Source organism: Neoarius graeffei, chromosome 19 (assembly GCF_027579695.1).
Source record: "Neoarius graeffei isolate fNeoGra1 chromosome 19, fNeoGra1.pri, whole genome shotgun sequence".
Lineage (NCBI taxonomy): Eukaryota > Metazoa > Chordata > Actinopteri > Siluriformes > Ariidae > Neoarius > Neoarius graeffei.
The window spans coordinates 46,645,951-46,668,685 of record NC_083587.1 but is presented as its reverse complement, the minus strand read 5'-3'; the positions used below and the strand labels follow the sequence as shown (position 1 = coordinate 46,668,685).

Below are 22,735 nucleotides of genomic sequence, written 5' to 3'. Positions count from 1 at the left end.
TTGGTGTTTTTCATTTGGTAATGCCGACTCAAATTGTAGTCTTTGAACACTGCGATCTGCTCTCCGCAAACTAAACACACGGCTTCATCTCTGACTTCAGTAAATAAATACTTAGCAGTCCATGTTTTGTTGAAAGCCCTGCATTCGGCATCTACCTTTCTTCTTTTTGCGGACATTTTGGGGACTAAAGTCTTCTTGTGACCTGCTCGCAACAACTTCGATTCGGTGTAGGTATCAGATCGGCTTGGGCTCCGGCGCCTGCTGGTGACGTCACACTATGTGATTGGCTGGACCGTTTGAAGGATGACGTACAAGTTTGTGGTTGGTCTGGACAAATTATGGAAGTAGTTATCGTGGGATTAGGTTTTGTGGGATTTCATGTCATGCGCATGTCGTGCGCATTGCGTTTTTTGTTGAACACAACTTCAAAATAAAAGCAATGCACATTCAGTCCATGCATGAGGTAAAATTAGAAAATAAGTTTATTTTGTAATTTCTAATTAACCTTACGCGGGCCGGTCAGAATGAACCAAAGGGCCGGATGCGGCCCACGGGCCGTAAAATGCCCAGGTCTGTCATAGATGATGGTTGTATTTAGGTCGAATACCACGTATTAGTAAAATATGTGCCTGACGCTTACCTGTTGGCCAGGCGGAGTACGAAGAGCTCAAGGAAGGCTGAGTCTATGAGCAGACTCTGGTCATCATGGTGGAGCTCGGTGAATCCTGGGAGCCGCTCGGCCCAGCGACGTGTCACCTCCATGGAGCCGGTGAGGACGCGATAGAACAGTTGAATCTGCTGGGCTTCGGCTAAAGTTCCTGTCTCTACCGCACTGAACTAGAACGAGCGACAAAGAGTTAAGTGTGTGTTAAGTACAGTGAGACTATTTTAGCATCTTATGTCTCATTTATAATGTTTAAATGTCAAGTTCATGTTTCATATTTCTCTAACACTTCCCAAATTTGCAAGTTTTGACAGTACAGAAGTATCATTATTTGTCATGCCGCAGAAACTGAACTGAATTAAATTAAAGGTGTGGGCGAGACAGAGAAATGTGGACCCAGAGGGAAATAGACTGAGGGAAACAGAGAGAAATAGAGAAGGTTTAGTTAACGTAATGAAACAGAAAAGAACAAGAAAGAAATGGAGAAGAGGTCAGGGAGAGGGAGCGGTACAACAGGAAGAGACAACAGAGAGAGACAAGAAAGAAACTTTTAAAAATATGATTTAAATATTTCTATTTCAACGTGAAGAAGGACAGCATGGGTCCATACACCCGGGCACGTGTAGCTACCTGGCTGTAGTCGAGCTCTCGGGGGATGGACTGGGAGTAGGCGCGGACGAGAGCGTTGAGCAGGCTGACAGGGGGTGAAGGGGGAGACGGTTCAGGCTGTAGAGGACTCTTGGGCTTCGATGGCAAACGACCTCGCCGCCCCTTCAGGTTATCTGTGCGCACCACTGTAAAGTGCACACACATACACACCTGACGTCACACTGAGCCTATCACATCCTCACATGACCATTACTATTACCCAAATTCCTTTACTGGAGCTGTAGGATTAAACATATTCATCTATCTCAGGGTACATGTGAGCAATACTGCTACGACATAACGTGTTCAGACTATTTGTATGTCCAGTATAATGGTATACGAAGACTGAAAGTCAGTAAAAGATCGAAAGAAATTTAGATTTTGAAACAAATTTAAATTGCCTGGGGAAACCTAGAACCTTATTTTTCACTCTGACGAGATACTTTATTGAAATCTGCAATAATGTGAGGCGAAAGGAAAAGTGTTTTACTTAAAAAGCACTGACTGTACCTACACAACATGTACAACACAAAAGATGCCCTCTTTACACATGGCACCTAAATGGAAATCTTTGTATCTACTTTAGATGCATACATGTAGTTTTGCTCAACAGTATTTAAAATGTCTAATAAATGACTAATTAGTATGGGTATATGATCCGATGTCCAATCATACTGGTAAAAGACGAGTGCTACTCTGGATTTTCATTCCTACCACCGTGATTACTACGATTCCTCTTGTTGGCTTTTACTCTCGATCCTTGATGACTACAGATTCTCCTGGTGCCTCTGAAACCTTGTGGGACAAATCCAGACACCCCGTCTACCATCTAGCTAAAAAGTGACCAGTAGATGGCACTTGAGAGACGTGTTATGTTTCTGATGAGGTAAATGGACTGTGTATCCGTGCGCTCATCATAACATTAAACACTCAATTACGCTAATCAGCGGAGTCATAAACATTCTGTACGTGTGCTTTCTTCAGACTCTCGCTAATGCTGGAACAGCACAAGCGGATATATGTTCCCATAATCCCCATTATAAACCCAGTCTCCACGTGTCCTATACATGCCTGCACCCTACATCGGGTCATTACAGCGGAGGATCAGACCTGATTGCCGAGGCGAAGTGTGCGATGGAAATCCTGTCATTGATAAACATCCCCATTATCTTTTAATTCATTCTTGTGTCGGCCGGACGAGCTGAGCACTAACACTTTATTAGTGTGCATATCCTCGACCTGTGGGTGTGTGTATGTAGTGTTTTAAATGATTTACGTGCAGATTATCCTCCTGTCTCTAACCACAGGTCCAGGAGGGGTCATATGCACTGGGCTCATGGCTATAATTGCCATGATAAAGAGTCAACAAGTTGAGTGGATGACTATCGTCAGGATTTATGTATGCAGGGATTAAATTGTATCGCCACAACATCTTTAGTTTATGTGAACGGCAAAGGAAGCTGATCTCTGCTACTAATTTCAAATGCGATGGAAATGTGAATTCTTCCTAATACAATCTTTGTGAAGTCTATTTAACTATTCTTTTTCGGACCGTCCCTAGACAGCTACTGTATGCAAACATTATGCAAATAAAGACCTGTTATTATGTATATCACTTTGTGGTAAATTTGCTTTAAATTGTTTCAATCGTTAAAGCAAATTAAAATAAATCCACCTGTATTCAGTTAACACCTTAAAGCCTTTGCATGCTTTTTGGTTATATGTCGTTATGCACTGATTCAGTAGCTCATGGATATGATTCGGTTATTCAGTATAATTCCATTTATTCTATCCACATTCACTGGATATGAGCAATTGCGTGCTCTGATTGGGTACTCTCCTACTAGGATATCAGCTCATATACCATGAGTAGAGAAGAACAAAATGGCGGAGCGTGTTGCTGAACCAACCGAGAACGAAATAAAAACTCTACTTGAAAACAAAACGCCAAAACATACAAAAAAAGCGCAACAAAATATGGAATGAAAGTATTTGATGGTAAGAACCTATCTTTTCTTTATTTTTCCAGAAATATTATTAAAGCATTTTTCACAAATCGCTACTGTTATTTCGCTGGTTTGTTTACATTCTAAGCGGAAACAATTTTGTCGGACGATTTGTATAAAGTTTTTATTCATCAAATTTGTGAAAAATAAAAATAAAAATGCTCTGTTTCTCAAAATCCAGTGAATGTGGATAGAATAAAACAGTTATTCCACTCAATCTCGTCATACTAGCCATCATATAGCTATCAGTTCATGTACGACTTGATTTCGTGGAGTAGGTCAAGGTCAAGGTCTTTTTACTTGTCATTTCAATCATATCCAGTTGGTCATACACAGTTAAAACGAAACAATGTTTGTCCAGGACCATGGTGCGACATTGAACAGTAACTGTTAATGAGAGTGATTCACTGATGCTGATTGAAACTTGGGAGTTTGATACATTAAATTAAGTCACTAGGACACATACATACGGAAAACGTGTTTAGATCAAATTTATTTGATGACAGCATTTAAATCTCAAGAACTGAATCACATTATTACCTCTACCAACTTTGTTTGAGGAGGTTATGTTTTTGCCTACATTTATGTGTTTGTTTATTTATTTATTTATTTATTTGTTTGTTTGTTTGCCTGTTCCCAGTGTAACTCAAAAAGTAGTGAACGGGTTTTGATGAAAAGCTGAGCCATAGGCCAAGGAAGAATCGAGTAGATTTTGATGCAAATCTGGATATGTACTGTATATAAACATACATTCCATTCCATTCCATTCCATTCCATTCCATTCCATTCCATTCCATTCCAGGCATTTAGTAGATGCTCTTATCCAGACTGACATACAACATACCCAATGCAGCCTGGGGAGCAGTAGGGGGTTAGGTGCCTTGCTTAAGAGCACTTCAGCTCTTCCTGCTGGTCCAGGGAATCGAACCAGCGACCTTTTGGTCCCAAAGCTGCGTCTAGTAAACATCTGGACATTCTAATATGTGGCTTGGTGGAGGGATGCATTCTACCGAGTGCCCTTCAGTTCAATTAAATTTGTCCCTCCCACCACCCTAATTTCAGTTTAACCTTGCATGTGTGTGTGTGTGTGTGTGTGTGTGTGTGTGTGTGTGTGTTGGGGGTATATACACTACCGTTCAAAAGTTTGGGGTCACCCAGACAATTTTGTGTTTTCCATGAAAAGTCACACTTTTATTTACCACCATAAGTTGTAAAATGAATAGAAAATCTAGTCAAGACATTTTTCTGGCCATTTTGAGCATTTAATCGACCCCACAAATGTGATGCTCCAGAAACTCAATCTGCTCAAAGGAAGGTCAGTTTTATAGCTTCTCTAAAGAGCTCAACTGTTTTCAGCTGTGCTAACATGATTGTACAAGGGTTTTCTAATCATCCATTAGCCTTCTGAGGCAATGAGCAAACACATTGTACCATTAGAACACTGGAGTGAGAGTTGCTGGAAATGGGCCTCTATACACCTATGGAGATATTGCACCAAAAACCAGACATTTGCAGCTAGAATAGTCATTTACCACATTAGTAATGTATAGAGCGTATTTCTGATTAGTTTAAAGTGATCTTCATTGAAAAGAACAGTGCTTTTCTTTCAAAAATAAGGACATTTCAAAGTGACCCCAAACTTTTGAACGGTAGTGTATCTTGAACCAAATACCCAAACACCAAGGATAGGAATATCTGTCCATTGGTTGGTCCCTTTTACAAACACTGTAGCTTTTATTAAAAAAAAAAAAAAGAGCCAAACAGTTTCCTTTTGGTTCCTGATGTTACAGTTAGCATTAGATTGGGATGTAGGCATGGCGTTAATTAGCTATATTAATGATGAAGTCACTAGAAGGTTCTCACAAGGATAATAATACACACGTGTATTTGTATTATTCACTATAATAATGGATATATTACAGGTTTGTTAGGACATTTTTAGGAAGTGAGGACATTTTGGCTGGTCCTCACGTCTTCAAATGCCTGTTTGAGGGTTAAGACTTAGTTTTCGGGTTCAGGTTGGCATTAGGTTTAGGTTAGGGTTAGGGTAAGGGTGAGGGTTCGAGATTTAGTTGTGATGGTGAAGGTTAGGGTAAGGGGCTAGGGAATGCATTATGTCAGTGAGTGTCCCACAAAGGTAGAAGTGTGTGTGTGTGTGTGTGTGTGTGTGTGTGTGTGTGTGTGTGTGTGTGTGTGTGTGTGTGTGTGCATTTGAGAGCTCTTACCTTCCTTCACCATGCCCACACTGAGACATTTCTGGAAGCGGCAGTACTGACAGCGGTTTCGTCTCCTTTTGTCCACTGGGCAGTTTTTACTGGCCAAACAAACATACTTTGCATTCTTCTGCACTGTTCTCTGTGAGAGAGCACACACACACACACACACACACACACACACACACACACACACACACAGAGGTGGAAGACAATCAGCAGCAATAAACACATTATTTAATTTCACCCCCACACCCCTCCCCTCCCCTCCCTTCCCTCCCTCCCCCTGTCAGGCATGAAATAGTTAGTTTAGCTTCCGGGTCAGATTTTAATTACAGCGTAATAAAAAAGCTCGAGCTCCAGCGGGATAATTTGATCAAATTAATTTCCCGCCATGCCGAGCCCGCGGGACAGACGCGTGATTAGCGCGAGCAGCTGACAATGAGGTGCGATCAGGCCGCTCGCGCGCGCGGAAATACTCCTTTGGGAAGTCGCGGGTCAGCTGGTGGCTGCGCCAGGTAGCGGCTCTGTGTGTGTGTGTGTGTGTAAGAGAGAGAAAGGGGGGCCCGCTGGGCTGGTTTTCTCCTCCGCCGAGATTATTACCGACCTTATTAAAATAATATTAGAGCTGTCTGCTCGCGCAGAGAGAGAGAGAGAGAGAGAATGTGCCCAAGCAAAACAGAAAGAGAGATGTGCATGCGCAAAGAGAGAGCGGGAGATGTGCACGCGCAAATAGAGAACGCGCGCGAGAGAGATATTGAGATGTGCAAGCACAAAAGAGAGAGAGGCGTGCACGCGCAGAGAGGCAAAGAGAGAGAGATGTGCACGCACAGAGAGAGAAAGAAGTGCACGCGGAGAGAGTGTGAGAGAGAGAAGTGCACGCGCAGAGAGAGAGAGAGAGAGAGAGAGAGAGAGAAGTGCACCCACAGAGAGAGTGAGAGAAAGAAGTGCACGCGCAGAGAGAGAGAGAAAGAAGTGCATGCGCAAAGAGTGAGAGAGAGAGTGAGAGAAAGAAGTGCACGCGCAGAGAGAGTGAGAGAGAAAGTGCACGCGGAGAGAGTGAGAGAGAAGTGCACGCGCAGAGAGAGAGTGAGAGAGAAAGAAGTGCACGCGCAGAGAGAGTGAGAGAGGAAGAAGTGCACGCGCAGAGAGTGAGAGAGAGTGAGAGAGAAAGAAGTGCACGCGCAGAGAGTGAAAGAAGCGCACGCGCGGAGAGAGTGAGAGAGAAAGAAGTGCACGCGCAGTGAGTGAGAGAGTGAGAGAGAAAAAAGTGAACGCGTAGAGAGAGAGAGAAAGAAGTGCACGCGCAGAGAGTGAGTGAGAGAGTGAGAGAGAAAAAAGTGAACGCGCAGAGAGAGAGAGAAAGAAGTGCACGCGTAGAGAGAGTGAGAGAGAAAGAAGTGCACTCGCAGAGAGTGAGAAAGTAAGAAGTGCACGCGCAGAGAGTGAGAGAGAAAGAAGCGCACGCGCAGAGAGTGAGAGAGAGTGAGAGAGAAAGAAGTGCACTCGCAGAGAGTGAGAAAGTAAGAAGTGCACGTGCAGAGAGAGTGAGAGAGAAAGAAGCGCACGCGCAGAGAGTGAGAGAGAGTGAGAGAGAAAAAAGTGCACGCGCAGAGAGACTGAGAGAGAAAGAAGTGCACGCACAGAGTGAGAGAGAAAGAAGTGCACGCGCAGAGTGAGAAAGAAGTGCACGCGCAGAGTGAGAGAGAAAGAAGTGCACGCGCAGAGAGTGAGAGAGAAAGACGTGCACGCGCAGAGAGTGAGACAATAAGAAGTGCACGCGCAGAGAGAGTGAGAAAGAAAGAAGCGCACGCGCAGAGTGAGAGTGAGAGAGAAAAAAGTGCACGCGCAGAGAGAGAGAGAGAGAGAGAGAGTGAGAGAGAAAGAAGTGCACGCGCAGAGTGAGAGTGAGAGAGAGAGGTGCGCGCGCGCGACAGCCGAAACAGTTCGAATGCAAAAAGGACGCGCGCGCTAAAAGGTGGACGCGCGCGCTAAAAGGTGGCCGCGTGCGACCGGTGAGTTCCGCCGCCGTGAGGAGCGCACGCGCACACACTTTTAAAACAGAGATTTCACGAGCGACATCTGGGCCTCATTTAATCGCGTCGTAATATTGGGGTGAAAAACAAACAAACAAACAAACAAACAAACAAAACACAGCCGTTTCATTACAGATTTCTCCAGGCTACCAGAGCAAGGCTCACAGACCGAATGGAAAAAAAGAAAAGAAAAAGAAAACAGCGCTAATTTAACGAAACCGCACGCTGTCTGTCAGGGAGTCGAGGGTTTCATTAGCGCTCTTTAATCAGACTTTCATTTTTAACCTATTCTCTCTCTCTCGCGCGCGCGCGCCTTTCTGTTCCCAATGCAGCTGTGCAGTATTTCAGGAATTCTGTCCAAAAGAAGAGTGAAACATGTCCATGATAAATCTCTAGGAATCTCATCATGCAGTAATGTAGTGCAACAGGCTGGTGACCAGATAATGTACACACTCAGGAAAAAAAAAACATCACTCTATCTTTCCTTGTCCTTGTCTTTTGCACTTTTCACCTGATGTGGCTGTAATGCACTGTACCTGAGGTGCATCAAAGCTTTAAAGGTACACTCAACCACCCCAGGGACAAGAGAAGGTACAGTTCAGTACTCTTAGTACCCTTTTTTCCAGTGTGTACTAGCTTACCAGATAGCACTTTAGACAGAGGGAAAGAGCTGCACCACAAACTGCACAGCAGTGGTTCGAGACTGAATGGAGCAGGTTGGGACCAGATGGTTCCTGAGAAGAACCATTTAGTCCACACATTTGCTTCATTAAAAGAAATTAAAAAAAACAAAAACAAGAGTCTGGTATAGGTGCAACCTAGCATGCTACACACACACACACACACACACACACACACACAGCAATTTGTTAAACTGTGAAAAACTGTTGAATAGCAACAACTTCATAATTGCAAATTATTCATAACAGTGTTGCAAGTAATGAGCTCGGCTGTATTGTTCTGAAAAACACGCCTCTGTGTTTTATTTTATTCCTGTACCGATTGTTGTGGCTTTCAGGTTTTTGTAGGTTAGCCTTTTTGCACTTGTGGTCCACCAAGCGCCACCACCTAAAAGCATCAACAGAGTAAATAGTGCATAAGATTTTTCACGATGTTGTGCAATTTGGGCGTCCTATCAACCCAACGACAGACTGTTTGTTTGTTTTGTTTTTCTGGCGTGCCCCTGGATCCTGACATCTCTAGAGCACTAGGTTTCCTCAACCCCTTCCAGAGAAACACCATTGAAACCTCACACTGCTCTACTGAATAACCTTGTATGGGTGCATACAATGTACTTTGAAACCAGAACCTTCTTTAACAGGTGGAAAACCCTGACACGCCCCCCCCCCCACACACACACACATACACATACACATAAAGCTGAAAGGATTCATACACTACATTATCTTTCCCATTATCCTTAAATTAATAAGACACGATGCGGAACAGTAGTGAACCAAGACTTTCAGGTGTCTGGAGCCTGGAGTGCAAACCCACACACTCATATATACACACATAATGAATTGCAGTTTATCTCCAATAACACAATATTATCTTAATCACGTGTTCTATTGTTGCATGTAGCTACAAGATAATAATTAATGAATTAACAGAATAATTATTCATAGTAAAAAAATAATAATAATTGTCGCATCACATTATGGACTGCTGTATCAGCTGTAGTATATGGCTGATGCTGTCTTATCCAGGCCTACATTTTACCTTATCTTATATAGGCTAGTCTGTAAAATTGTGCTGTGTATTTTAAAAGCAACGTCTCCCCTGAAATCCCAAATCTGCATTCAGTTCGCTGTGGTCCAGTGTGCAGCAGCAGGGTCTGGTGGTGGTGGTGGTGGTGGTGGTGGTGGGGTGGGGGGGTGGTGGTATGGACAAGCAGATGTGGATTCATGACATGCTAATGGCCTCGTCGCACATCCGAAATCCTTAGGGACCCTCCATCGCGCCATCCTATCTTCCTCCTCCCCTCATCAGACATTATTTCACCCTCCTTTACTCTTTCGCTCTGCTCTGAGCAAGTAATTAGAAGTGTGTGTTTGTTCAAGAGCAAGAGGTGGAACTAGGTCATTATTAATTGGTTAAGTGTGTGTGTGTGTGTGTGTGTGTGTAGATGTGTTGCCGGCCAGCGCTACGATACATGACTACGTTTTTCCGCTCCCTATAATGTCCTTATGTCTTGTGCATCCAGTCCATGTGGCTTTAATCTTGCCCTCTCACCTTGAACTCTGTTCATTACACATAAAATCACACGCTCACACACTCGTGCACGCGTGTAATTGAGTTATGCAGAGTTGCAGGCCAGCCGTGCACAACCGAGTCGAGTTCTTCCACTGCTGAGGCTTACGGAGGTGTTTTGTTTTTTTTTCTGAATAAACTCCTCATCCCTGCTGCTGCCTTTCGATTATATACAAATATTCTGAATAATACTCGCACAGTATGACTCACTCAGACAATTAAAAAAAAAAGTGACTGTGAAAAAGTTGTCTGAGTGAAACAGAGAGTAGTTGTCCTAATATTCGGTGCCATTAGTTAATGCAAAATGGCATGTATTCATATGGAAATAAGAGCATTTCATAGAATAAACTGCGCATATTAACAGGCAAAAATGGTCAGAAAGCAACAATGGCGAGACAATTAATGCTGGAATAATATGATGGCAAATATTTATGGACAATCCATTAGGCATAATGTTTTGCATTTATTTAAAATACGCATGAATATCCAAAATGGGTGGGTATATGTACTGTCAGATTTCACAGCTGAAAACATGTCACTTTGTTTCTGTATTTTTGTTTTAATAAATAGGAAATAATGGACAGCATTGAAAAGTCCCTCGCTAATGTTTGCATTATGTGCTAAAGCACTGGGGAATAATTGAATAGTTGCTTTGTGTGTGTGTGTGTGTGTGTGTGTGTGTGTGTGTGTGTGTGTGTGTGTGTGTGTGTGTGTGTGTGTGTGTGTTGGCCATGAAGGCCCGAGGCTCATGAACCTCTGCTTTTATTAATTAGTAAATAAAAATAAATTGTGAAACTAATTGAACGAGGATAGATTATTTCAGCCCCAGACCCTAGGCTATATTCAATTATCTCCAGCCCACAATTCTCCCCAGTCATCCTTCACTTCTCTCTCTCTCTCTCTCTCTCTCTCTCTCTCTCTTTCTCTCTCTTGTTTACGCTGTCTTTTTGTTTAAAACCATTGATCATTATTTTCTGCCTTCATACTCTCTTCCTACATGGGAACTACAGATGAACTTTTATGTGTTTTGTGCCTTTGCCTACCACTGACACATCGTCTGCTAGTGTGTGTGTGTGTGTGTGTGTGTGTGTGTGTGTTATTGGACACAGCTCCAGGCTGCTGTATTTTAAGTACGCGCCGCTGTCACACCTTTCACTGGTCGCCGGGGGAGACGACCCTCACAGGCGCCGTGGCAACCGCCGGTCAGACGATTTGTGAGAGCACTCAGACACACACACACACACACACACACACACACACACATATACAAACACAGCACACACACTTTTCACATTTCATTCCCAAAGCGCTGGATGTTTTTTCAAACCCCAACTCAACTCAGCTTGTGTACTTCCTGAAAAGGCTTGTCTTTTTTTAAAGTATTGTTTGATGTGTAATGTTTTTTTGTTGTTACCTCAAGAACATATATATTCACACTTACACTCACACACCCTTCTCTCATCGACACATCCTTCTCATAATACAATAGGCCACAACCTTGGTTAAAGGAGCCTGCCGAGTGTGTAACAATAGTGGGTTAACCCTGAGCCTCACACTCGAGGAGAGAGGGGCGTCGGGTGTATGTGCCACTTTCAAACCGAGAGCTCCATTCACCCCCCAAGAGCTACATGAATGGGCGTTAATGAATACACAATTAACAACCAGCCACCGCCGTAGCGCAAACACACTGCCACACACATGCACGGCATTCGACAATGCACAACCTGACAAGCAGCAGCAAACAGCTGCACAAAAACACAATACATTACTCCTTACTGATTTATTTATTATTCAAATTAACTAATTACGATCTAAAAAAATGAACAAAAGCCTTGAGCTTTTGAAATTATTTTTCTCCAGCAATATATACGATATTTTGACATACAGTATTATTTAATTTACTTCATTATACAATTACTAATTTAGTGTTTAGTGAATCTAAGGTGTATTATATAATATATAGTTATTATGGTTACTGTCATCAAAACCATTAAACACATAACTATTCTGTATTATGTTAAAACTATACTAAGCAACGTGCGTCTGATGCTGTAGGAGGTGAAACCAGAAGATATTCCTCCTCCAGCCTCAGAAGCGCTCTGCTTGCACAGTTAATGAAGAATTTTTGTCCGAAACATCCTGTCTCTCCGGAAACTTTGTGTACCATACTTCATTTTTACTACCTCCATGCTTATAACTGATGAACACTATAGTTACTTCCTGGATATATAGTATTTTTGAGCCAATCAAGTCTGTATCTCTGTATCTAAGGTAAGGCAGTGTCCCTAAGGTAGCATATCGTGACCCCTTAAAATCCAACTTTTTTTCAGCTTGCATGAGAGTCGTATTGAAAATAATATGGCAAGATCTCAAATATAGGCTCATGGTGGTTTCGCTAAGCAGAGAGTGTGATTAGTTGACTTCAGGACACTTTAAGAAGAGAGTTTGCTGGACAGTTAAGGGTTTGTCGCTTCCTAAAGGGTTTCTTGTTGCAACTCTAAATGAGTCCTTAACATTCAAGATTGTATATATAGAATTGGGGTTGGGGTTGGGGGCCAGAGTCGAACATCTTGAGGGGCTGTTATCAAAAACGTCCGAATACCAAGCCTTAAAAGTTCAAGATTTAACCTTTATCGATAGGATAGATCACCATGTATGTCCTGAACCAACACAGCCTCTCAGGATGCTCGAATCCCCCCAAGCCCCACCTCCAACTGTATATATTCTAGCTACAGCCGAGTGTGTTTTAATCCAATCCAGCCCCTACATGGCTTGCACATGTCTTGATTGTGCATGTCTGAGGTGCTGTGTTATTCTCAGTCCTTACCTTGAAGAATCCCTTGCAGCCTTCGCATGTGCGAACACCATAGTGCTGGCAGGCGGCGTTGTCTCCACACACGGCGCACGTGCCCTCCCCAGAGGTGGCGCGTCCAGGTGGCGATGGCAAGCTCTCTGCCAGGAGCGACTGTGGGCAAGGCCCCATGCCCAGCGAACGGAAGCCCAGGCCTCCTTGTTTGCTCACGCTCAGTGGGTACACGTGCGAGTGTGCATGTGAGTGCGGCTCCAGGCCGGGCGGTGGGTGCGAGGAAGAAGATGAAGGCGAGCGCTCGGGCCGGATCGGCAAGCCCATGGGCGCCTCATAGCTGCTGGAAGTGGGCACGGACTGTGCTGTCTGATCGTAGAAATGGGTGAAGCGTGAGCATGTTTGGGGCACCAGAGGTAGACCGTGAGGCTCCTCCCACAGGAAAGAGGTGCCAGCAGGGCCTGGGTGGAGTGGTGTGGGCGGAGTCGAAGGTGGAGACTGCTTAAAATACATGGAACCGGTGGCCATGGCTTCATCAACCGATGCATAACTCTCCTCTTCCTTCTTAATAGTGGATCGTTGTGGTGCAGACATCTGATACAAGCACGAGGGCTTGGGCTCGAAGCCGCCCTCGACGAACACATTAAAACTGGGCAGTGACGTGGTGGCTGCTGCTGCTGAGATCTCCCCTCCACCCAGATCGCATTTAGCGTAGTCCGGGGCCATTAGCTCGCTACCGTGGTATTCGCCGGGATAGACGAAGGACTGGGCAGAGTAACTGGACCCTGGGGGGGCGGGGCCATACTGGGCCTGAACACAGGGCATGTCTGTAGAGAGAAACAGACAAAGGACCAATGGGATGGTTTTTAACATGAAGACATAATTTTACCTAAATGAATAATATTTATGTAAAATATGAACAAGAAGACATTTAGTGTTATCCTCATGGCTTCATTCTGTTAGTAAAGTATTAGGACAGAAAGACATTCCCTTAGGACCATGAGTTAGTGTGACAGGTAAGGACATTAGTGCAGTCAGTAATTAGTCAGGGACACATTTTTGTTCGTTTTGACTTCCTTACTCTAGAAGATTGGACATGAAATGAAACAAGTGAATATAAAGATAACATACAGAATGCCAGTTTTAATAGCTTTGCTTCCAATTATAGTTCTACCTTTTAATTTGTTTCATGCCTTGTCACTTATTTTCGAAGGAAATTGGCTCAGCTGTCAGATAATCTTGCACAAAATAGCTACAAAAAAGTCTACAGTTGTTTGCACAGACGGTATTACTACATCACTCTCTTTCAAAATGAAGCCCAAATACGTGTAAATACTCGAAAACCGGATCATCATGAGTCTGAACACTCAAAATAAACGTGACACACCCCCACCTCAAAAACCTGGATTGTATTAACTCTGATCCAGTTGCTGACAGATGACTTCTGAAATGGATAGAAGCATCTTAGCTCATGAGATAATGAAAATAGAACATTACTCACTGGTCAAATCCCTCACCAGACCTGACTAACTGACCTTGCCTAACCACTGAATTGCATTTCATTTTGCTTAACGTTACCAAGAACTTTACCAAGGAGGACTGTCAGCATCCGGGTTGTGTTTATTGCCCGTACTTCTTGCACAAACTCATATTATAGTCTACTGCCCCTGAAATGAGGAAGGCTGTGTATAAAAAGAGTGAAAAAAAATTCCCCCAGAACTAAAACAATCTAATAAAACCATCTGATTGCCTATGAACTGTATTCTTGGGTGACCCACCACCATAGACATTTGCACATGCACAAGCGCACCACACACCACCTCAAGCCCTGGTTACTACTATTGTATACTTAGTCATGTAATTTTCATAGTCATGTCCTTATAGTATAGTGTAGTATAGTATAGTATAATAATCAAATATACCATGCACTGCAAGGCTCTGGTTGAAATGATAGATTCTCTCAGGTGACTGGCATAGTATTATTTTGTGATAGGCACAGCCCTGAACATTACTGGTAATAATTACTGGATTACTGGTACCTCTCAGTGCTTGGTATATTAGATTTATATCCCTCATCAAAAAAATTCCGAACTAAAAGTGTTAAGATTGAATCTTGGCGTAAACTCACTGGAGGCAGCCATGTTTGTTGTTTACATCGGCGCGACCTTCGACCTGCACATGTGCAATGTACCGTGCTATCGCCTGCCTCGCTAGGATACAGAGATCTACACATAGCCATATAGCTTGAAGTTGTGACGTCAGTTCTTGGTCTTCTTCTGGCAGCGGATCTGTTCCGCATATTTGATTTGGCATAGGTTTTACACTGGATGCCCTTCCTGAATCTATCCGTGCACTAAGTATGCACTGGCTTGTACAAGGGATTCGAACTGTAGGGGAAACCGGAAGAAACCCATACACAGACACAGGGAGAACATGCAATACAGGAAGGCCCCCGTCAGCCATGGGGTTCAAACCCAGAACCTTCTTGCTGTGAGGCAACAGTAGTGCCACCTTATCGACATTTCATGGTATATCCAGGATATATCATGACTAACTCTCACCATATCCATTTGTTTTAACTTTTGACGTCATGTCAAAGTCAAAGAGTCCCATATACGTTTTCGTACGTATGCTGGGGAGTGCCTGTTAGAGAGCACACTCTGTCTAGGCCGTCGGCATTGTGAGGTAGGGTGGCCAGTTCCTTTCCTCGCCGCCTTTTAACTTCCCCAGTGTTTCACTGCTGGGTGGACAGGAGGCGAGCCCCAGATCACCATCCAAGGCGAGGCTCGAACCGGGGACCGTTCGCTTGGCGGTCAAGCGCTCTAACCACTTGGCCACCTCGCCTTGACGTCATGATACGTTGCTTAATCAGTGGTGGAACTATTTTATGTCACGTAAGCCATCCTTGGCCAATCCCTGCACGGGAAATTTTTTTGATGAGGGATATAATTTAGTGTAGTATGAATTTCTTTCATTGTGTTTATTCACATCTGGTGTTACATTTTAACTAACACGTTATAATATCAATTAAACTAGCTTGAATAGTGCACACCCTATGGCAGTATGCAGTAGGCTGGAGGAGTGTGGAAGAATGTGGTTTGAGTGGGATGAAACGGAATTCTGCCCTGCGGCGCGCGCTGTCAAAACGACATCAATCATGTCACGTGTGTGCGTGTGCGCGCTGATGCAGGCTGGACACCGTGCTGACGTTGCACGCCCTTCCCCACGCGCGCGTTTAGTCAAATTAGTTGACGTAACGACTACACCTGCGCGCGCTCGGGAGGGCGTGGCCGCGCTCGTAAGTATCGCCGGATGGTTGCTGTAGTCTCGCGCGACTTGGACGTTGTGTGTGGATGTGATGATGTGTTTTTAATTTACAGGACATGTGTGTGTTAAGTGTATTCTCACATATGGCCAAGGTTATCCTGTGTGTGTGTGTGTGTGTGTGTGTGTGTGTGTGTGTGTGTGTGTGTGTGTGTGTGTGTGTGTGTGTGTGTGTGATTTAGAGGCATCAGATTTCAGATGGACCGCGAAGTTAAGAAAGAAAGAAAGAAAGAAAGAAAGAAAGAAAGAAAGAAAGAAAGAAAGAAAGAAGAGGAATACAACTTCAAGAACATTCTGACACTGCCAGTGGGAAAGGTTTAAAGTTTAACATAATTTGAAGAACAAACAAACAAACAAAGCTGAATTCCAGAGAACTGAAGCATAAATACAAGTTGAAATATTGGTAACAACAACAAGATTTGAAATTTCTAAATAAAGAAAGAATTCAGCTGGGATAAAGGTCCAAAGATAAAAAAAAAAAATTAAAAATTAAAATGAAAAGTGGACAAGTACAACTCTTTTAAGTGCAGTAGTTCAAGCTGAATTAGAAATATGAGTAGTAATAATAATAATAATAATAATAATAATAATAATAATAATAATAATAATTTCATCCAGATATGAAACGTGGCCGTGCGCGACCCTTTATCGTCATGGAGACAGACCGAGGAACAACCAAAGGGGTCAAAGTGTGACGTGGAGCCTCTTCATGAGAATGAACCAACCGACATCACAGAAAATAAACAGTGTGTGTGTGTGTGTGTGTGTGTGTGTGATTTCAAAGCTAAACCAAACAATTGTTTTACTACTTCCTCTGCATCAGATTTTCATTTATGCACATGTTTTTTTTAAATTACTGGTATTAAATTTAATTTATTATATTTAAATTGACTGTATTACGCACGAGTTCCTTGTTCAGGGCATGCGTAAAATGGAAAAATAAAAGTTTATTTGATGTTTAATTGAACCACTTTCTGCCAACTCTGAAAGCAGCCTCTACTGTCAGCCTTTTCTTCTTTATTTCTCTCTCCTAAACGATTAAAATGTAAACTCGATCCCAGCACAGGTAGTGTGTTTAAACCCACACAAACACGAAACCAGAAACGCATGTTCAGACCAAAAGCACGCGCACACACCCAACCAGGCCGGTGTGTGTGTGTGTGTGTGTGTGTGTGTGTGTGTGAGAGAGAGTGTGAGTGAGCTGAAGCCCCAGACAGTGTTACACACAGCACATGGCGAACTGAGAGTGGCTTAAAGACAGGAGGGTGTCTAACCTCGAGGAGAGCATTTTAGATGGACAAAACGGAGCTGTTCCAAAGACTGTGACCTCCTGCTCATTGTCACAAGGCCATCGATCTAACACACACATACACACACATACACACTAATATAATATTTTTTTAAATAGCACAGTACTATCAAACAACAATTAAAATATTTTTAATATGGCATTTAATCCAGCAATGTTTTTTTTTCCACATTCATTCCGTCGACACATATGCACTCTTACAACACTGCCACACTTGTGGTTAGATATATGTAGCATCCGGCGTATAGACTATCTCTGTGGATTTTAGTTTCGTTTTTATTTTCAAAATAATATTTTTTTTTCTTCTTTTCTGAACAATAGAAGAGATTGCTCCATGCGCATCACCGGAGTGTTAAGGCTCATGCGCTTTTACGCACAACCATCAAATTATTCTGGACCATTTTCTCTTTTACGCACAGCAACAAGATCCAGGTCAAAACATCCACAAGACCCTGAACTCACCAAGTTCAGGAACTAGCAACGAAATTGGACTAAAGCAGTGTTGTGGCTTTGTTTTGCCATGAACTAGCCAAAGAGACTGGAGTAAGCAGGCGAGACACCCGACTCTCCATGAACGGAGCCTGAAAAGTCAGTCACCAGATAATATCCATATATAGGCTGTTCGACTCTTTTCAAATCAAACGAAAAATCTCATTCATTTTAAAAGTGGATGTTTAGTGTGCAAGAAACCTAGAACTCAAATCTTTGCAAATTGTACAATATGCTTTTTTAGTGTTTAGTTGCCACTTTTGCATGGAGTCCTGCTCTTTATTTGTGTGGCTTGTGCAACAAGACTATATAGACAAAGTGCATATCTATCTATCTATCTATCTATCTATCTATCTATCTATCTATCTATCTATCTATCTATCTATCTATCTATCTAGGAACAATGTGCAAAAGGAAAGGAGGCCTACGTTTGAAAAACAGCTGACAGGAAATTAGGCTTGCGCTACCTGGTTGACCTTTTGCTCGCTGAATCGTGCTGGGTTTGGAGGGCAGAGGTGGCGCGCGGCGGGGGTTCGGTGCTGGAGCAGCTCGCGCGTCGGGGCACGTATCCGGGAGCCGGGACTCAGAGCTCGGCTGCAGGCTCTCTTCCGAACCGGGGTCTGCTGCAAGAAAGAGGAGAGAAGGAGAAAGTTCAGCGCATCAGTCACCACACAGTCATCACGCACACACAATCGGTTTTGATCCTGTGCCCAGATGTGGGCTATAAATGCACAAATCGAGCCATGTTCTAGTCTCTCCTGAGATAGTCAGAAGTCATAAATCAGACAGTGCATACAGCTTCAGGCCGGAGATTATTCATCCACTAACCTGCTCCACTCCGATTTCAAAAACGTGCTATGTATGACTGCGCAAAAGCCACAAACGTCGTGCACGAGTGCAGCACGCCGGCCTGGTTAAACTGTTCTTACATTATGAGTAAATGCGCACATGTGAAAAAGAGGAACGGAAAAGGATGATAGTAATATATTGAGAATAATGAATATGCAAAAAAAAAAATTACACCCGAATACGCGCCCGCGTTTCACAGTCAGTACGGCTGAGATTTGATCAGAATGTAACCTGTATACAACGATTAAACAACTCATATATGCTGACTATATAAATGGTTATGCCATTTCCCCCCCCCCAAAAGGACATGCAAGAACTAAAACTGTAAACCAAAACTTTAGGGCTTGTGTATTACTCTTCATGCACTTTTTTTTTTAATGAAAATGAGAAAGAAATCAGAACAGAAATATTTGATTAACTTTTCCCCCCCTCACAGTTTATCAGGACTGAAAACAAGTTTCTGAGTCCAAGCATTGTAAACAATTATGCAAAGCAAAAAAAAAAAAAAAAAAACCAAGAAGATAAATGTCAGTACAGGTTGATTTAAGAACCCCCCCCAAACAAACCCATACAAACATTATTATTATTATTATTATTATTATTATTATTATTATTATAGTGAATATTATTATTCTATACTGATTTTTCTCAGTAAATAACTCGTTGCATGCTCCTCTTATATCTATCCTCTAACTTGCATCAATAAACGGATTCCATTAATTTATTTATTCATATTATTTTTCTATGCTACCTGTAAATCGTTACCAGACAAGTTCTTCATCTGGACACATTGCACTGACAGTCTAAAAGGGTGCAATGTGAAAGAGACTAGCGCCCCCTCCCTGACACACACCATCCACAACTCTGCTCCCAACATCTTCACAACTTCACACTGCTTTCATTTCGGACTGAGTATTTATTTATTGCAATATTATTTTTTTTTCAGACAATATTTTATCCCTGATCTTGTTCTTGTTCTGTCTCTACACCACACAAGGAATCCATATCTACACCAATAATAATAATAATTGCACATCTTGGTTTTGATGAATCACATTTCTACTTTCTACTGTAAGTTTTAGTTATGATCAGATCCCCAGAGCTAGTGAAGGGTGTGAGTAATTTAGTAATCTGACCCTCTCATAAACAGTTTGCCCAATTAAGATCAGATCTGTCTTAAATGTTAAAAGTCTGATATTGAAACTGTGAACTACACTCCTGGGGGGAAGAGAGAGAGAGAGAGAGAGAGAGAGAGAGAGAGAGAGAGAGAGAGAGAGAGAGAGGTGTCTTTAGATAGTTAGAGTTAGTCATGGGTCCTAACTGTAACCCCTACTGTTAGGGGAAACACTCATACATAGAACCTTTAAAGGTTCTCTGTATACATGACAAGCTGAAGTGTTTCCTTATTGCTGAGTTGATGCTGAGTATCTGTTCTACTATTTAATCTGTAGTTTTCTCCTAAAGGATTCATGCTTTCTGTAAACATGATTTAATTGGATTCCCCCCAAAGAGTAAATTTTGCAGCTTCAGGTCCAAGTACAAAAGGTGTACACTTCATGGAACCACCTCAAGAAGAAGAAAAGGTAGCTTTTTTGTTCTGAACATGTTGATTATTGAAAAAAAAAATGAGCATGCCTTTTTATTTTTTTAAATAGTGTAATCCTTGCATGTGTGGTTCTCTGGTTTTCAGAACACACGCACATAGGATGCTTAGATATGGTACTAGGAGGTTGCAACCGTGTGTGTGTGTGTGTGTGTGTGTGTGTGTGTGTGTGTGTGTGTGTGTGAAGCCCCCGGTAACCTAGAGAACTGCATGAGAGCCCTTAAGCACGCGCTCGCCTCCTCGCTCAATAAGCGCGCTGGAGAGAGGCTTCCAGCAAACAGACGAGTAAAAGGACAGCGAGCTGACAAAGGAATGAAAAAAAAAAAATAACACAAGTACAGTAAATTAGCTGAGGGAATGGGACTCGACAATGAAAGAAGAGACATACTGGAAGGAGGAAAAAAAAAGGACAAGACAAGACACTGCACATCTCTCCAAGCAACTCTGGCCTTCATTAACAGGGTATAAATGGTATTAATGGTATAAAGCATTACTGAATAACTTTATACTTGATGAGCCCTGGATGTCACTGAGCATGTGGAGAAATAAAGGAATACACATCTGGATCCTCTTGCTGCAAAGAAAGGGTTTTAGAAACAGGACTGCAAATAGCTTCTAAAACATCATTTAGTCCTGTGTGTGTGTGTGTGTGTGTGTGTGTGTGTGTGTTCTCATAAACAGGGGGCGTGATTATCGGTTGTCAAATGCACCAGTTTTCTGTGAGCCAAAACTACAGATTGATGAAATATGCATGAAAGTTGGCACGACATTTTCCACCGTTTTCTATTATTCTATTCATTATAGTATCATGTGTGCAATATGACACTATAGCCACAAAAATAAATAAAAAATCATCCACGCACCACACCATGAAGTGCTGAATGGCAAAAGTCAGTCAGTCAGTCAGTCAGTGAATACTGAATACTGTAATGGATGCACTGTTTTTTTGTTTTTTGTTTTTTAAAACAACCCTAACATGTATGATAAACATTTATTGACATGTCTTGCTACTAAGTGGCTATTTATTGTGAGTGCGCGCGCGCTGAGGGTGGGTTTTGGATCAGACAGAGGAAACGTGATTAAAAACATAAAATAAAAGAAGGGATCAGGAGATATAAGCAAACTAAAGGTGGAAAGAGATGTGTGAGTAGGGTCAGAGCGCAAAGCAAGTAAGAAGAAGAAGAAGAAGCATGCGTGTGAAAGAGTGCTGGAGTGTGGAGCCGGAGTGCACGCGCCTCTTTCCCGGTGTGACAGCGCGAGTTTTCCGCGGAGTCGGAGCAAGAAGTACGCGGCATCCCATTTCCATGACAACCGCCGACAATACGACGACCTTTCGCAAATGAAATCAAGGACTCAGAGCTATCCATCCATCCATCCATCCATCTGGACAGGACATGCCGTTTGAGATTTTCCTCTCAACAGGTTACCGCAACTTTTCTTTTTTTCTTTTTAAAACTTATTAGCAGCATCAAGAACGATCTGAAATTAGTCTACCTTAGACTACAAACCGACCAGTTTCCTGGGTTGTGAGAAATAATAATAATAATAATAATAATAATAATAATAATAATAATAATAATAATAATAATAATAATAAAGAAGAAGAAGAATTAAACCATCTCTACTTACTTGTTTGCTGTGACGGTTCCGTCTTTAGATATGTTTTAGGGCCCCTAATAATTTCCTGTGCATATCCGATAGAATTTTGCAAAATTAAAAATAAAAAGTCAGATGAATGAAGTAGATCGCAAAAGATGCTCAGGGTTCATTAAAAAAAATATATATGTGTTTTTTTTTTAATTTATTCTTTTTATATTTTATAAGGATGGGATTTAAAAAAAAAAAAAAAAAGTACTCCGTGATCCTCTGAGCTCCACTCACTGGTACCGGCTCGGCATGAAGTGGCGACGGGGAAAGAAAGTAGACGCGCCGGGATGAAGTTGCAATGTGCCTTTGTTTATGTGTTGCGCGCTGAGTGAGAGAGAAAGTCTAATAGCACATTTATGTGTGTCTATCTTCTACATAGGCAGCCTGGTATGCGCTACGTCAATGTGACGCCATGGATGAGGTGACGTCGAGCTTGCACACTGTAGCGCAACCCCCGGTCAGCTCAACTCGCTGGGTACAGTATACACATAATGCTCCATGCCAGAGAGAGAGAGAGACAGACAGAGAGAGAGAGAGAGACACAGAGAAGTATGTTGATCTTCTGACTCTGCGAATGTTTTAGTCTGAAACAGTTCGGGAGGGAGGGAGGGTGTGTTTTAATTTAACTGCAGCACGTGTCTCTGTTATAAGCAGCAAAGTTTCTCACTGTACTTGAAGCTTAACAGCTGTTCTTACATATTCATTTTCACATAGCCACTTATCCTGTTCTACAGGAGCCTATCCTAGCTAACTATGAGCGAGTTAACAAGTCGTCAGGTTATCGCAGGGCTGACACACGGAGACAAACAACCATTCACACTCACGGTCAATTAACCCAACCGCATGTCTTTGGACTGTCGAGGAAACCCACACAGAAATGCACCCAGGACC

The 22,735-nt window shown here is 42.5% G+C and overlaps 1 protein-coding gene across 2 annotated transcripts in view; it reads right to left on the bottom strand.

The window, feature by feature from the left end:
- The window catches only part of nr4a3 (nuclear receptor subfamily 4, group A, member 3), a 42,733-nt gene extending 20,773 nt beyond the window's left edge, over positions 1–21,960 (bottom strand). The window contains exons 1-6 of one of the 2 annotated variants that reach the window (XM_060900173.1): positions 21,827–21,960; positions 18,213–18,368; positions 12,648–13,450; positions 5,544–5,673; positions 1,295–1,458; positions 641–837 (exon numbers count right to left, since the gene is read on the bottom strand). In XM_060900173.1, coding sequence (XP_060756156.1) covers positions 641–837; positions 1,295–1,458; positions 5,544–5,673; positions 12,648–13,448 — 1,292 coding nt within the window. In that variant the 5' untranslated portion in view covers positions 13,449–13,450; positions 18,213–18,368; positions 21,827–21,960. Of the gene's footprint in view, positions 1–640; positions 838–1,294; positions 1,459–5,543; positions 5,674–12,647; positions 13,451–17,221; positions 17,304–18,212; positions 18,369–21,826 lie in introns of those variants that run through there. The other variant, XM_060900174.1, reaches the window with a different exon arrangement.
- Positions 21,961–22,735: the final 775 nt, after the last annotated feature.